This window comes from Panthera leo, chromosome B4, assembly GCF_018350215.1.
Source record: "Panthera leo isolate Ple1 chromosome B4, P.leo_Ple1_pat1.1, whole genome shotgun sequence".
Lineage (NCBI taxonomy): Eukaryota > Metazoa > Chordata > Mammalia > Carnivora > Felidae > Panthera > Panthera leo.
Window position 1 is genome coordinate 81,869,611 of NC_056685.1, and position 17,200 is coordinate 81,886,810.

The following is a 17,200-nucleotide window of genomic DNA, read 5'->3' on the forward strand; positions in this document are numbered from 1 at the left end:
TCTGGAGATGGATGGTGGCCATGGCTGCACTATAATGGGAATGAAATTAATGCCACTGAACTATACACTTAAAATTGACTTAAATGGTAACTTTTATGTTATGATATTTTACCAAAATTTCATAAAAGAAAAATAAAATGCTACCTTAATAACACCTCTTACACAAATCTTCTCTCTGTTCCCCACTTTTGCTCCATTTTCATTGTCCTTTTACTGGACAATTGTAAATCATATCTCCTTTTCTTTTTCATTTTTATTTTTTTCTTTTATTTCCAGTATGATTAACATACAATGTTATATTAGTTTCAGGTGTACAATATAGTGATTCAACAAGTCTATACACTACTCAGTGTTCATCATAGAAAGAGTACTCTTAATCCCCTTTATCTATTTCACCCATTGCCCCCCACCTATCTACCCCCTGGCAACCATCAGTCCTTTGTCTACATTTAAGAGTCTGCTTTTTTGTTTGCCTCTTTTTTCTTTTGTTCATTTGTTTCTTTTTTTATTATTTTTTAAGATTTTTTTAAGTTTATTTATTTATTTTGAGAGAGAGAGAGAGAGTAAGTGGAGAAGTGGCAGAGAGAGAGAGAGAGAGAGAGAGTAAGTGGAGAAGTGGCAGAGAGAGAGAGAGAGAGAGAGAGAGAGAGAGAATCCCAAGCAGGCTCTGTGCTGTCAGCACAGAGCCCAACTTGGAGCTCAATCCCACCAACTATGAGATCATGACCTGAGCCAAAATCAAAAGTTGACACTTAACTGATTGAGCTACCCAGGAGCCCCTATATTTTTTTTTAAGTAGGCTTTACACCCAGCATGGAGCCCAACACATAGCTTGAAATCACGACCCTGAGATCAAGACCCAAGCTGAAATCAAGAGCAGAATGCTTAACCAACTGAGCCACCTGGGCACCCCAAGATTTTATTTTTAAGTGATCTCTACACCCAACGAGAGGCTCAAATTCACAACCCTGAGATCAAGAGTCACATGCTCTACTAATTGAGCCAGTCAGGCACTCCTGTTTTGTTTCTTAAATTCCACATATGAGTGAAATCACATGGCATTTGTCTTTCTCTGACTGACTTATTTCATTTAGCATTTATACCCTATGTCCATCCATGTTGTTGCAAATGGCAAGGTCCCATTTTTTATGGCTGAGTAATATTCCATTGTAAGTATATTCCACATCTTCTTTATCTATTCATCTATGGATGGACACTTAAGTTGCTTCTACATCCTGGCTATTGTAAATAATGCTAGAGTAAACATAGGGGTGCATATATCTTTTTGAACTACAGTTTTTGTTTTCTTTGGATAAATACCCAGTAGTAGATTATTGGATCTTATGGTAATTCTATTTTTAATTTTTTGAGGAAATTCCCTACTGTTTTCCAGAGTGGCTACACAGGTTTGCATTCCCACCAATAGTGCCTTTTTCTCCACATCCTCACCAACACTTGTTGTTTCTTATGTTTTTTATTTTAGCCATTCTGACAGGTGTGAGGTGCTAGCTCATTGTGATTTTGATTTGTATTTCCCTGATGATGAGTGATATTGAGCATCTTTTCATGTGTCTATTGGCCATCTGGATATCTTCTTTGGAAAAATGTCTGTTCATAGCTTCTGCCTTTTTTAATTGTATTATTTGGGAGGGTTTTATGTTGAGTTGTATAAGTTATTTTTATATTTTGGATATTAATCCATTATAGGATATATCATTTGCAGATATATTCTCCCATTGGGTTGTCTTTTTATTTTGCCGATGGTTTCCTTCACTCTGCAAAAGCTTTTTATTTTGGTGTAGTCCCAATAGTTTAAGTTTGCTTTTGTTTAGATCTAGAAAAGTGTGTTTCTCCATCAAAACCCTAGAAGGGAAAACAGGAAAAAAACCTCTCTGACCTCAGCCACAGCAATTTCTTACTTGACACATCTCCAAAGGCAAGGGAATTAAAAGCAAAAATGAACTATTGGGACCTCATGAAGATAAAAAAAAAAGCTTCTGCACTGCAAAGGAAACAATCAACAAAACTAAAAGGCAGCCAATGGAATGGGAAAAGATATTTGCAAATGACATATCAGACAAAGGGCTAGTATCCAAACTCTATAAGGAACTCACCAAACTCCACACCCAAAAAACAAAGAATCCAGTGAAGAAATGGGAAGAAAACATGAATAGACACTTCTCTAAAGAAGACATCCAGATAGCCAACAGGCACATGAAAAGATGTTCAACATCACTCTTCATCAGGGAACTACAAATCAAAACCACACTGAGATATCACCTCACGCCAGTCAGAGTGGCTAAAATGAACAAATCAGGAGTCTATAGATGATGGAAAGGATGTGTGGACAAACAGGAACCCTCTTGCACTGTTGGTGGGAATGCAAACTGGTGCAGCTGCTCTGGAAAACAGTGTGGAGGTTCCTCAGAAAATTAAAAATAGACCTACCCTATGACCCAGCAATAGCACTGCTAGGAATTTATCCAAGGGATACAGGAGTGCTGATGCATAGGGGCACTTGTACCCCAATGTTTATAGCAGCACTCTCAACAATAGCCAAATTATGGAAAGAGCCTAAATGTCCATCAACTGATGAATGGATAAAGAAATTGTGGTTTATATACACAATGGAATACTACGTGGCAATGAGAAAGAATGAAATATGGCCTTTTGTAGCAACGTGGATGGAACTGGAGAGTGTGATGCTAAGTGAAATAAGCCATACAGAGAAAGACAGATACCATATGGTTTCACTCTTATGTGGATCCTGGGAAACTTAACAGAAACCCATGGGGGAAGGGAAGGAAAAAAAAAAAAGGTTAGAGTGGGAGAGAGCCAAAACATAAGAGACTGTTAAAAACTGAGAACAAACTGAGGGTTGATGGGGGGTGGGAGGGAGGGGAGGGTGGGTGATGTGTATTGAGGAGGGCACCTTTTGGGATGAGCACTGGGTGTTGTATGGAAACCAATTTGACAATAAATTTCATATATTAAAAAAAAAAAAGAAATGGTGGTTTATATACACAATGGAACACTACCTGGCAGTGAGAAAGAATGAAATATGGCCTTTTGTAGCAATGTGGATGGAATTGGAGAGTGTTATGCTAAGTGAAATAAGTCATACAGAAAGATACCATATGTTTTCACTCTTATGTGGATCCTGAGAAACTTAACAGAAGACAATGGAGGAGGGGAAGGAAAAAAAAAAAAAAAAGAAAGAGAGGGAGGGAGCCAAACCATAAGAGACTCTTAAAAACTGAGAATAAACTGAGGGTTGATGGGAGGTGGGAAGGAGGGGAGGGTGGGTGATGGGCATTGAGGAGGACACCTGTTGGGATGAGCACTGGGTGTTGTATGGAAACCAATTTGACAATAAATTTCATATTTAAAAAAATAGAAAAATGTGTTTCTATGGCTGATGTCAATGCACATCTCTTGACTGATCTCCCAGTTCCCTGTAAGTCAGTCATCAAAGAGATGCTTCCAACAAGCCAATCATACTATATGACTCCTTCCTTTTTTGTAGGATAAGATCCAAACTCTTTAGGTTGGCATATAAGATCCTCAATGATACAGACATTACTCAATGAAATGAACCCTTTCTCAATGACATGGACCTTTTATTCATTCATTCAATAAATATGTGTTGAGTGGTCTCTGAGACAGACACTAGAAATGGACCTGAGTATATACGGCAATGAAGAGGAAAATATGTTTTCTGACAATGTAGAGCTAATTCACTAGGAGTCAGCAGGCTTTAAAATACTGGCAAAAAATTTTAATTATAAATCGTGACAAAACTATTTGTTGTTTATTGACCACACATGTTTTTGATGCAGGCTGGCTGGATCCAAAGACCAGAGGAGGTCCCTCAGGACCAGCCAAGAGGGTCCTTGGCTTCTTGCAGGATGCAAATCAAATGCAAGCTGAGAGGAAGTGAGAATAGAGCTTATTGAAGACATAAAGAGTCTCTCTTCTGGGAGACTCAGAAAGGAAAGGAGAGTGAGTCTCATCCTTGCTTGGGATTTGGGTTTTTATTGAGGATTGCAGGCTGGTCTGGTGATGTGTCTTCTCAGGCATCCAGGAACAAAGACAAGTGTTTAGGTGTCCTCCATGAGTCACTTATACCCTGGATCCAGGGGTCTTTGTGAGTCAGTGGTTTTGGGAAAAGTTCATGACAACCTTAGATGTCATGACTCCTTAGATGTTATCTACTGTGCTGGAAGAGCCCAAAGAAATCATTAACTTCTTGACTTTTACAAGGAGGACATATATATAATCTGTTCTATAAGGCATGGGTAAGGCAGGGGTGTAGATCCTAGCAAGAATAGAAGCAGGAAAAGGAGAAAAAAGCAGCTTTTTTCATGGGGTACCTTTAGTTTCCCTGTTTCATTTTCAGTATCTACTACTTGCCAGGCACTTGCCATAGCACTTACTATGTGCTAGATATGTGATGATAAGGAAAAAATACATAATCTTTGCTCTTATGGAGCTCATCGACAGAAATTAATCAGATAATACCAGCAACAAACATTCATTACAAACTGAACTAAGAGTTCTTGACCTAGATGGGAGAAGGGAAAATATGCTTTTGCTCTAAACTCTGAAAGGTAAGTAAAAGTTAAGTCAGCACGAGGGAGGAGGGGACTGCTGCAGAGAAAGAGAGCATGGTAGGCAAAGGAAATGACAAGCTCAAAGGCCCTGAAGCAAAAAGCAGCCAGAATGTGAGGAACCGAAAGATTGTATGGCTGCAGCTTGGTACATATTGGAGAACGGGTGAGGTGAGTAGAGGCTAGATCTGCAGGGCCTTTAGCCACCATAAAGATTTTGGATTTTATGCTAATGATGATGGGAATTCACTAAAGGGTTTTAAGCCAGAGGTGGCAGTGGGGAGGCCAGTTATGAGGCCATTGCAATGGGCCAGGCAGAGGAGGGTTGTGGCCTGTCTGTGCCAGTGGAGATACTAGAAGCGCATGAAATTAAGATAAATCAGGGGCGCCTGGGTGGCTCAGTCTGTTAAGCCTCTGACTTCGGCTTAGGTCATGATCTCATGGTTCATGAGTTAGAGCCCACATCAGGCTCTGTGCTAACAGCTCAGAGCCGGGAGCCTGCTTCAGATTCTATGTCTCCCTCTCTCTCTGCCTCTCCCTCATGCACACTCCATCCCTCTCTCAAAAAAAACAAAACTTTTTAAAATATATATATAAATCAGGAAGTAGAACTAGGACTTGGAGATAGCTTAGATGTAGGAATGGGGGAAAAAAATTTAAAAATGAGACCTAGGGGGGCACCTGGATGGCTCAGTCAGTAGTGCATGCAACGCTTGATCTTGGAGTGGTGAATTCAAGCCTCATGTTGGGTGTGGAGCCTACTTTAAAAAATAAATAAAATATTTTTTTAAATGGGTCCTAGGAATTATGTCAGACTTGTTTAGGTGTGATAATATGGTGGTTATATTTTTTGTTACATATTTTTTCAAGATATATGTTAAAATATTTACAGATGAAATTACATGATGTCTAGGGTTTACTTCAAAACAATATTCAGGGTAGAAGGGGGAAGTGGGTGAGGATATGGATGGGGCAGGACTGACCATAGCTTAAGAGTTGTGTTGGGGCTGGATGATGTATACATGAGAGTGCATTATACAATTCTGTCAACTTTTATGTGTATTCAAAGTCTTCCATTATAGAAGGTTAAAAAGTTAGAAGAAGGAGGAAGAAGAAGTGGTGGGGGTGTGAGAAAGAGGGAGAAGGAGAAATAAAATAAGTCCTAGGGTTTTGCTTGAGCAATTGAGAAGCTGATGGTGCCATTTATTGAGATGGTGAGGAGAATGGGCAAAAGAGACTTGGGGAGTATCACAAGTCCCATTTTGGACATGATAAGTGACACATCCAGGACACAGGCTGAGGAATTTGTCAAGTAGGCAATTGGATATGCAAATCTGAATGAAACTCGAAGGAAAAGTCTGCATTAAAGTCCACATTAAAGATATGTGAATAAATAGTATATGCATATTTAACATCCATGAAAATGGATGAAATTACTTAATGAGATAATGTACAGACAGAGGGAGATCTAAGGCCAAACCTAAAGAAACAAAATCTAGAGGTTGAGTAGGTAAGAAAGACCTAAAAAGGGAGTCTGAGAAGAACAGCCAGGGGTATAAAAACAAGAAGGCTGTGATGTTGGTACAGCTTAGATGAGATAATATTCCAAGGAGGAAGTAGTAGCCAACCATTCCTGAAACTGGTAGGAGGTCAAATAAGATAAGAACAGTTTTTATTACAATTTTAGATTGGAAGGGGTGGGAGAGTGAATGGAAAGTGAGGAAACATGAGCAGATGGTTCAAGAAGTATGGCTGTGAAGTAGATCTATAGAATGGATATATAAAAGGAGATGTGAAGTCAAGAGAGGGTTGCTTTGTTATTAACCTGACATATATTAGAAATAATAGTACGTTGAAAGATCCATGGAGATAAATGACCTAAGAGAAAGAAGAAATAAAGCTAAAATTAAAATTTATGGAGGGGCACCTGGCTAGCTCAGTCAGTAGAGCATGCGACTCTTAATCATGGGTTCAAGCCCCATGGTGGATGTAGAGCCTACTTTAAAAAAAAATCATGGTAGCTTGTTTATAATACCCAGGAAGTGGTAACAACCCAAACAAACATCAACTGATGAATGCATAAACAAAATATAGTATATCTATACAATGGAATGCTATTTGGACATTTAAAAAAAGATGAAAAAGTATTAATACATGCTCCAATATGGGTGAACCTTGGAAACATTCTGTAAATGTAAGAAGCCAGTCACAAAAGGCCACATATAGTATGATTCCATTTATATCAAATCCATAATACCTAAAGCCATAGAAATAAAGCAGATTGGTAGTGATGGGGAGTTGAGGAAATAGGGAGTGACTGTTAATAGGCATAGAGTTTCTTTCTGGAGCCGTCAATTATTCTAAAATTGATTGCAATGATGGTTGCACAACTCTGAATTTCATAACTTAAACTGGAGAAATTTTTTTTTGGTTGGATACAGTATACTTTATTGATGGTACATGATAAGGTAGGGCTCCCCAAGCCCCTCCCCTTCTTCAGGGGGTCTGGGATGGAAACTGGAGGTCAGGAGATTCTCAAGTGTGTTGGGTGATGAACGGGGGCAAGGACTCCCCAGCAGCTGAGAGCCTCTCTCTTCTTCTTCCTCTTGCTGGGGCTGGTGGTCCAGGGGGCTCTTACTCCTTGGAGGCCATGTGGACCATAAGGTCCACCACCCGGTTGCTGTAGCCAAATTCATTGTCATACCAGGAAATGAGCTTGACAACGTGGTCATTGAGCGCAATGCCAGCCCCAGCATCAAAGGTGGAAGAGTGGGTGTCACTGTTAAAGTTGCAGGAGACAACCTGGTCCTCAGTGTAGCCCAGGATGCCCTTGAGGGGGCCCTCTGATGCCTGCTTCACCACCTTCTTGATGTCATCGTATTTGGCAGCTTTCTCCAGGCGGCAGGTCAGATCCACGATGGACACATTGGGGGTGGGGACACGGAAGGCCATGCCAGTGAGCTTCCCATTCAGCTCAGGGATGACCTTGCCCACAGCCTTGGCAGCGCCAGTAGAAGCAGGGATGATGTTCTGGGCAGCCCCTTGGCCATCACGCCACAGCTTCCCAGAGGGGCCGTCCATGGTCTTCTGGGTGGCGGTGATGGCATGGACTATGGTCATGAGTCCCTCCACGATGCCGAAGTGGTCATGGATGACCTTGGCCAAAGGGGCCAGGCAGTTGGTGGTGCAGGAGGCATTGCTGACAATCTTGAGAGAGTTGTCATACTTCTCGTGGTTCACGCCCATCACAAACATGGGGGCATCAGCAGAAGGGGCAGAGATGATGACCCTCTTGGCCCCACCCTTCAAGTGAGCCCCAGCCTTCTCCATGGTGGTGAAGACCCCAGTAGACTCCACAACATACTCAGCACCAGCATCATCCCATTTGATGTTGGCAGGATCTCGCTCCTGGAAGATGGTGATGGGCTTTCCATTGATGACAAGTTTCCCGTTCTCAGCCTTGACTGTGCCGTGGAATTTGCCGTGGGTGGAATCGTACTGGAACATGTAGACCATGTAGTTGAGGTCAATGAAGGGGTCATTGATGGCGACAATGTCCACTTTGCCAGAGTTAAATGCAGCCCTGGTGACCAGGCGCCCAATACGGCCAAATCCGTTGACTCCGACCTTCACCATCGTGTCTCGGGGACGCGGCTGGCACTGCACCAGAAGATGCGGCTGTCTGTCGAACGGGGAGGAGCAGAGAGCCTAAACTGGAGAAATTTAAGGTATGTGAATTGTGAACTATATCTCAGTAAAGCTGAAATGTTATGTGAGAAATTTAGAAAGTGAGAGGAGGTATAATATAGGAATAAATAGACAGATTGACCCTCAACAGGGGTAGCATCATACCCTCCATTATAAGAGAGGAAAATGGGAGAAGATGCAGATAATGTGTAGGCCTTGTGATAGAAAATAAAGAAGTTCACATCTGATGACTTCTGTCATAAACCACAATGTAAATTCATCAATGGAAAGCAAGGGTAAGAGAGGTTTTAAGAGGACAGAGGATTTGGTATGAGCCATTCATCTCAATACTTATTTAACACAATTAATCATTTTTATTTCAACCCCAAAGTCCACATCCCTCTCTCTCTCTCTCTCTCTTTTTTTTTTTTTTTTTTTTTTTGAGAGACAGAGAGGGCACAAGTGAGAGAGAAGCAGAGAGAGAGAGGGAGGGAGAAAGAGAGTCCCACAGGGACAGAGAGAAAGAGGGAGAGAGAGAATCCCACACAGGCTCTGCACTGTGGAGCCCAAAGCAGGGCTCAAGCTCACGAACCATGAGAACATGACCTAAGCCAATATCAGATGCTGAGCCAAACAGATGCTTTGTCTCATGTTGAGCATCCAACTTCAGCGCAGGTCATGATCTCACAGTTTGTGAGTTCAAGCCCCACATCAGGCTCTGTGCTGATAGGTCAGAGCCTGGATATACTGATATATTCTGTGTCTCCCTCTCTCTCTTCCTCTCTCTCTCTCTCTCTCTCTCCTTCTCTCTCAAAAATAAATAAACATTAAAAAATTTTTTAATATGTTAAACCAAAAACTTAATTTAAAAATGTTAAACTAAAGGGAGAAGTTAGGAAGTTTGAAGGGGCAAAAGGAAGAAAAAATGATACCCAAAGATCATAAGCTGCTAAGAGCCCTGGGCTGGAGCCCACAAACACTGCTGATGTTCTGTCAACACTGTCATGTGTTCTAGATCTGCCAAAGAGGGCAGTGCTGGAATTGCTGAAAAGGTGCAGTCTGATAGAACCTGGGATCACCCCATCTCCATTGCTGCTATGGAACACCACTGCCAGCAATTGCCACACTGCGTAGCTGGAAGCAGGACTATACCCTCTTCCTCCCACAGTCTGATCTCCCTCCAATGTTTACTATTTGGCAGAACCCACAAAGAAGCCAGCAAGCAAATGAGCCAGGTAAATGCTGACTCAACCTCAGCAATACAGCAAAGTATAAAAAGGCAGTGAAGAGCTGAGAGAAAATAGCTATAGCCTGTGGAAAAGCATTAGAAGTATTCCCATTCATTTCAAGAACAAGAAAAGGATTTAGTACCCATACTACTATTTAACGTTGCTACGGAATTAGACAAAGCAATTAAGCAAGAAAAAGAAACAAAAGATATAAAAATTGGAAAGGAAGATTTAAATTATTATTATTGGCAAGGATCATTTTATGCTTAGAAAACCTAAAGAATCAAATAAAAAAGACGAATTATAAACAATAAGACCATTTGATAAGATGACTAGGTATAAGGATGCCTGGGTAGCTCAGTGGGTTGAGCATCTGACTTGATTTGGGCTCAGGTCATGATTCCAGGGTTGTGGGATTGAGCCCCACATTGGGCTCCAGGCTGAGCATGGGGTCTGTTTGAAATTCTCTCTCTCTCTCTCTCTCTCTCTCTCTGTCTCTCCTTCTGCCCCTCCCCCCTGCTCTCTCTCTCTCAAAAAAAAAAGATGACTACATACAAAACTAATTTACAATAAACAAATGTACAATAAACTAATGTACAATAAACAAAATACACACACACACACACACACAAATGGAAACCAATCAGAAGATATAAATGAACAAGAGACTTCCTTTTATAAAAGGCAGAAAACGTAATATAACTAGAAATAAGTTTAACAAATGTTCAATATCTACATGAAGATATCTTTGAAATACTCCTGAGGTAACAAAAGAAGATGTGAACAATTGGGAAAACATAACATACTTTTGAGCAAAAAGATATTACATTCTCCCTAAAAGATATTTCATATAATCCTAATAAATAGAGCAAACATTATACTCAATGGTGATAGACAAAAAGTTTTTCCTCTGAGATAAAGAATAATAAAAGGATTCCTGTTTTCTCTACATCTATTCAACACAGTACTGAAAATTCTAGCCAAAGCAAGGCAAGAAAAAGAAATAAAAGTCATCCAGATTGGAAAGGAAGAAGTAAAATTATCTTGAATGTAACTACATTACTTATTTAACACAAGGACTTCTGTCTCAACCCCAGAGCCCACATCATTCTTTATGGGTTCTGTGGAAAACAGTATGGTGGTTCCTCAAAAAATCAAAAATAGAATTACTGTATAATCCATCAATTTCACTTCTGGGAATATACCCAAAAGAATTGAAAACAGGGTCTCAAAGAGATATTTGTACGCACACTTTTACAGCAGCATTTTTCACAGTAGCTAAAACATGGAAACAACCCAGTGTCCAACCATAGATGAATGGATAAGCAAAATGTAGTATATACATATAATGAAACATTATTCAACCTTAAAAAGGAAGAAACTCTTCAATATGCTACAACATGGATAACCTTGAGGACATTAGGCTAAGTGAAATAAGCCAGTCACAAAAAGACAAATGCTGTGTGATTCCGTTTATAAGACATACCTGGAGCAGTCAAAATCATAAAGACAGGGGGCGCCTGGGTGGCTCAGTCGGTTAGGCGTCCGACTTCAGCTCAGGTCACGATCTCGTGGTCCGCGAGTTTGAGCCCCGCGTCGGGCTCTGGGCTGATGGCTCAGAGCCTGGAGCCTGCTTCCCATTCTGTGTCTCCCTCTCTCTCTGCCCCTCCCCCGTTCGTGCTCTGTCTCTCTCTGTCTCAAAAATAAATAAACGTTAAAAAAATTTAAAAAAAAAAAATCATAAAGACAGAAAGTATAATGGTGGTTTCCAGGGACCAAGGAGAGGGGATAATAGGGAGTCATTGTTTATTGGAGATAGAGTTTCAGTTTTACATGATAAAAGGAGTTATGGGGATGGATGGTGATGATGGTTGCACAACAGTGTGAATGTTTTTAACACCACTGAATAGTACACTTAAAATGTCTAAGATGGTAAGTTTTGTTATGTGTATCTTACCACAATAAAAAAGAAAAATAAATGGCATTTCCTCTTTAAGGGAAGAGACCCAGCTTCCTATCACCTTAAACCTGTCAGAATGACTAAAATCGAAAACCCAAGAAATAATAAGTGTTGGCAAGGTTGTGGAGAAAAAGAACCCTCATGTACTATTGTTGAGGATGCAAACTGGTGCAGCCACTATGGAAAAGAGTATGAAGGTTCCTCAAAAAATTAAAAATAGAATCCCTATATGTTCCAGTACCTCCACTACTGGGTATTTACCCAAATAAAACAAAAATTCAAAAGGTATATGTGCCCTATGTTTATTGCAGCATTATTTACAATTGCCAAGATAAAGAAGCAATGCAAGTTTCCAAAAATAGATGAATGGATAAAGAGGCTGTGAGATAGAGATAGATAGATGATTGATAGATACATACATACATACGTACACAGATAGATATATAGATGATAGATAGATGATGATGATGATGATGATAGATAGATAGATAAATAGATAATAGAATATTACTCTGCCATAAAAATAATGAGATCTTGCCATTTGCAACAACGTGGATGGACCTAGAGAGTATAATGCTAAGTGAAATAAGTCAGACAAGGACAAATACCATACAATTTCACTCATATGTGGAATTTAAGAAACAAAACAAACAAAGAGAAAAAAAGGAGACAAACAAAAAACAGACCCTTAAATACAGAGAACAAACTGGTGTTTGCCAGAGGGGAGGTGGGTAGGGGAATGGGGGAAATAGATAAAGGGGATTAAGAGTACTACTCATCGTGATGAGCACTGAGTACTGTATAGAATTGTTGAGTCATTATCTTGTACACTTGAATTAATTAATTATATATAACACTATATGTTAATTATACTTCAATAAAAAATTAAACAAATGACACTTCCAAAATAAAAGAATAATTTAACATTATAAATAAATAAATAGCCATTCCACACCCAGGCAATTACCCAAAGGAAATGAAAATGAAAACATATGTCCACACAAAGACTTGCACATAAATGTTCATAGCAGCTTTATTTGTGATAAACAAAACCCAGAAATAATCCAAATGTCCATTTACAGCTGGATGGATAAATAATTTGTGGTATATCCATAAAATGGAATACCACTTAGCAATAAAATGAATTACTGATACATGCAATGACACAGATGAATCTCCAAATAATCATGCTGAGTGAAATAAGCCAGACAAGAAGAATACATACTATAGGCTTCCATTTATCTAAAATTCTAGAAAATGCACTAATCTATAGTGACAGAGCAGACCAGTGGTTGCCTGAGGATGGGGATGGAAAAGGGAAAGATGGATTGCAGAGAGACATGAGGAAACTTCAATGGTTGGTAGATATGTTCATTATGTTGATTGTGATGATGGTTTCACAAGTGTAATCATACGTCAAAACTTATCTAGTCATACACTATAAATATGTATGCTTTCTTATGCAACTCATACCTTAATAAAACTGTAAATAAATAGGGTATTAGGTTACAACCCATTGAATAAAATAGGAAATCTGTGAGTCAATAATAATATGAATGAGTGAATAAACAGATAGATGATAAATAGATGATAGATTAGATGATTGATAGATAGATAAAAGATGCATAACACCAAATGTTACTATGTTACTGGTGGAAGTGTAAATTGAAATAGCCACTTTGGAAGACTCTTGGGCAGTATCTGCCAAACCCAATAAAGCAAGGTATTCAGGAGTGTGTACAACACACTATCATTTGTAAAGAAAGGGGAGTATGTATATGCATATGTGTCTATACATCTAAATGCGTGGTGGGTGTGTTATCTGCTCATTTGCAGATCCTCTCCAGCTCCAGAAAGATTCCAGGAAATGGCTGGTGTGATGCTTAGTGCATCCAGAGGGGGCATCCGAGTGGTTGAGAGATGGGAGTAGAAGACAGAACTTTCTCCGTAGTCCCTTTGTACCTTTTAAATTTTGTGCCTTGTGACTGTATTACCTTTTCCAAAAAAAAAAAAAAAAAGAGTTTAATGATTCTTTTAAAAACAAAAAGAACCCTTCTCTAAGGAACAACTATTCTCTGACCTCACCTCCCACCACTTCTCCAGCTCACCCCAGTCTCCACTGAACTGAGCCATTCACCCTTTCCAGGAAGGGGCAGGCAGTGTCTGTCCCGTACACCTGCTTCATTCCATACACCTATCCCCCTCTGAGGCGCCTCTTTTGTCCCCCAGTAGGGTTGTCTACCCCTGACTCTCTTTACTACTGCAGAAAGCGACTCTGTGCCTACACCGTTTCATGAACAGGCTTCAAACATTGCCACTTCCTTCATGAGCTCGCGCCCCTACTGTGGGGGGAATTTCTGCCTCCTTTACAGTGACAACAGAAGCAAAGCCTAGAGAAGAATGTGTCTCACTGTGGGGTCACAGAACCTCTCTCCTGAGCAGCAGCACAGGGGCTGCTCCTGGCTCTGGCAGCTGTGTGGGAAAAGACAGTTTCCTGAAATAGTTCATCCCTGCCTGACTCAGGAGTTGTCCCCAGACCTTTTTTCTAAGGCCCCCACTGGCCAGGGCAGATCCGTTGGTGGGTCGACTGGAGGGCAGAGGCAGCGGACTTTGACGGAGTGACCCTCTCAACCAGGGACTTTTTTAAAACTCAATCCTCCTCCAGGGGCCATCAATGGCCCTGGGAAATGTTCCTCATGAGATTTTAGACTATTGTCATTCCCTCTTGTATAATTCTGAGCTATACAAAATTTCCTTTGGCCTCTGTGCAATTGGTGTGCAGTCCTTAGGACTGTATGGGGGAGCTTTCCCCAAGACTCTGAGGGAGGCTTGGGCCAAAAGAAAAGCCACCATCTAATAATTTGGGGACTTTCTGCTAAGATGACTATGACCCCAAAATCTGGGCTCTGAGACTCCCTTGCCTTAGTGGCAGCCTAGTACCGAAGCCTCAGGGGGTACCGTCCTAGGCTGTAAGGACAGCTAGCATCACCTGCTTCCCGTCTCCCCCCACTCTCCTTAGATCACACGAATGTGGAAATAGGAGGAGATCTTGGAAACTGTGTAAGGCCCACCCAATCTCTCTCCATCTCCCCATTTTACAGATGAGAAGTTGGAGCCCAGAAAGCAAAAAGGCTTGCCCAAAGAAACAGCAAGTTGTAATGGCAGAACTAATTCTGGGACCTACACTTCCCGACTCTTCTTCTCCACTCTTTTTCTCCCTTCTTTTCTTCTATTGCTTAGGCACTGCAGCTTTGAATGTGATAACAAACACCAGTCAGTTGAGAAAATGCCTTCCTTTTGGCCTGCAACCTCCCTCCTTCTTCTGACCAATCAGGCCTTACCCTGAATACTCTGTGTTCGACTTCTATCTGGGGCAAAGGCATGTTACAGTTTACAGAGCCCTGGGAGTGTGCCAGGAGAATCCAACCAGAGTTTCCAGCTTGCATAACCTGTGCACGTCCCGGGGACAGAATGAGGCCAACACATGCCCATGAGTCAGCTCTGTCCCAGCACTTGGCCCCCATGAAGCTGTGACCTGAGACATATCTGTCTCCGCCCTTCCCACTCCTCTCTGAAATGATCAGCACTTCCTGCCTTCAACTGACAGAGCACCCCGGAACTCAGGACACTAGCACCACCTGTGCCTCCACCCCCCCATAAAACTTGTTGAAGAGCCTGTAGGGCTAAAAGAGCTGAGCCCTCCGGAGGTATTCCATACACCCTCCCCCATCCTGGCAAAGAAAAAATTGACAATGAGGACACAGGGAACAAAGTCCTGTCACAGGAGGAAGAGAGACTCCTGTCTGCAGTGACTGCAAAGAGAGAAAAGGCCAACGCCCCAGCGGAAGCACCACTCAGAGTCGGTCTGTCATGGATGTCCTGGTCCGACTCCTGCAGCTGCTGGTGCTGCTCCTGACCCTGCCCCTGCACCTGATGGCCCTGCTGGGCTGCTGGCAGCCCCTGTGCAAAAGCTACTTCCCCTACCTAATGGCGGCACTGACTGCCAAGAGCAACCAAAAGATGGAGAGTAAGAAACGGGAGCTCTTTGGCCAGATAAAGAGGCTTACGGGAGGCTCCGGGAAGGTGGCCTTGCTGGAGCTGGGCTGCGGCACTGGTGCCAACTTCCAGTTCTACCCAGCTGGCTGCCGGATCACCTGCCTGGACCCAAACCCCCACATGGAGAAGTTGCTGACAAAGAGCATGGCTGAGAACAGGCATCTCCAGTATGAACAGTTTGTGGTGGCTTCCGGAGAGGACATGAAACAACTGGCCGACGGGTCCATGGACGTGGTGGTCAGCACCCTGGTGCTGTGCTCTGTGCAGAGTCCGAGGAGGGTCCTGCAGGAGGTCCAGAGAGTGCTGAGGCCGGTAAGCAGAAGGGAGAGGGAATGGGCAGGGGGCAGGCAAAGGCAGCAGTGGCCGCTCCAGAAAGGAGAATGTGCTGTACTAGCACGTTAGACACTCATCCACCCCCATCTGCTGGTGAAGAGCAAATAGGACCAGGGCTTCGATGGGGCAGAATAGGATGCTGTGGAAGCACACAGGAGAGCCACCTTACGCGGCGGTTGTTTGGGAGGGAGGGGAAGATGGGAGGAGGGGAGAAGGACACCTAAGGAAGTGAGGTTTTACATTGAGATCTGAGAGATTAAGCAGGTTGTGGAGGAGTGGGGAAAATAAAAGAGTGTTCTAGATAGAGATATTAGGGGAAATAGAATCTATAAGATTTTGAACTGAGCGTGGAAAGGAGTTTAGGATGGTTTCCAGGTTTCTGGCATGAGTGACTGGTGGAGGGAGGGAGGTGAGAGGGAAGTGTCATTTGCTGAAATGGGAGAAACCTATTTGGGGCTTGTTAGGCCTGAGATGCCACTGAGACAGCCAGGAGGAAAAGTCACAGAGGCGGTTAGAAGTCCAGATCTGGAAGTCAGAAAAAGGTGTAGCCTGAAGATAGTGATCTGGAAGTCACCAGCTTGTAGCTGGTAAATTCAGAGCACAGGGGTACATGAGATCACTCAGAGAGGGTTCAGCAAGGAGACAAGAGCTGAAGGAACCCCAGTGTTAGAAGTCAGGCGCAAGGTTTCCCTGGGATGTTGGCCAAAGGAAGAGGTTGGGCGTACGCATCTGAGTTTCAGAAGTGAGCATCTCTGTACACAGTGAGATCTCTGCTCTAGTCTCTCCATCTCACCATCTATCTGCCCTTGGCTAGGTTGTTCCTCTGGCCATCTTTTAAAGATCTCTCACCAGTCATCCCCACTGGGAGGTTCCTTACATGCACTTTTGAGTGGGAGGGTGGGAGCCAAAGTCTGCAGAAAAAGTCAGGAGCAGAACGATTCCCCTCATAAACTCACAGACCAGCAACCCCTGCTTCACCAAGAGGCTTGACCAGGTTTGGTCAGCGGGGTGGGGGTGAAGTGAGAGGAAGGGTGCGGAATGGAGCAAGTAAGTGACACTAACTCTTCTCTCCCAGGGAGGAGTGTTCTTCTTCTGGGAGCATGTGGCTGAGCCCCGTGGCAGCTGGGCCTTCCTGTGGCAGCAAGTTTTAGAGCCTACTTGGAAACACATTGGGGATGGCTGCTGCCTCACCAGAGAGACCTGGAAGGATCTGGAGAGTGCCCAGTTCTCTGAACTCCAAATGGAACAACAACCCCCTCCCTTCAAGTGGTTACCTGTTGGGCCCCACATCATGGGAAAGGCTATAAAATAACCCTTCCCCAAGC

General features: G+C 42.4%; 2 protein-coding genes across 3 annotated transcripts; one reads left to right on the forward strand and one right to left on the reverse strand.

Annotated features, from left to right (window-relative positions):
- Positions 1-7,030: 7,030 nt before the first annotated feature.
- Positions 7,031-8,323, reverse strand: LOC122224654 (glyceraldehyde-3-phosphate dehydrogenase-like). The gene has a single exon (XM_042946785.1). The coding sequence runs from the start codon at positions 8,244-8,246 to the stop codon at positions 7,245-7,247; it is 1,002 nt and encodes a 333-aa protein (XP_042802719.1). The 5' UTR covers positions 8,247-8,323; the 3' UTR covers positions 7,031-7,244.
- METTL7B (methyltransferase like 7B) lies at positions 8,253-17,200 on the forward strand. Of its 2 annotated transcripts, none has more exons than XM_042946786.1 (3): positions 8,253-8,338; positions 14,588-15,854; positions 16,951-17,200. In XM_042946786.1, the coding sequence occupies exons 2-3, from the start codon at positions 15,357-15,359 to the stop codon at positions 17,185-17,187; spliced, it is 735 nt and encodes a 244-aa protein (XP_042802720.1). In that variant the 5' UTR covers positions 8,253-8,338; positions 14,588-15,356; the 3' UTR covers positions 17,188-17,200. The 2 variants fall into 2 exon arrangements, with proteins under 2 accessions (XP_042802720.1, XP_042802721.1); XM_042946787.1 differs by having other exon boundaries at positions 8,272-8,338; positions 14,727-15,854.

Bases quoted from the DNA above. Each gene is read 5' to 3' on its own strand.
- METTL7B (XM_042946786.1), top strand. From the start codon at position 15,357: ATGGATGTCCTGGTCCGACTCCTGCAGCTGCTGGTGCTGCTCCTGACC. The intron at 15,855-16,950 runs GTAAGCAGAAGG...CTTCTCTCCCAG, and splicing joins TCCAGAGAGTGCTGAGGCCG to GGAGGAGTGTTCTTCTTCTG.
- LOC122224654 (XM_042946785.1), bottom strand. From the start codon at position 8,246: ATGGTGAAGGTCGGAGTCAACGGATTTGGCCGTATTGGGCGCCTGGTC.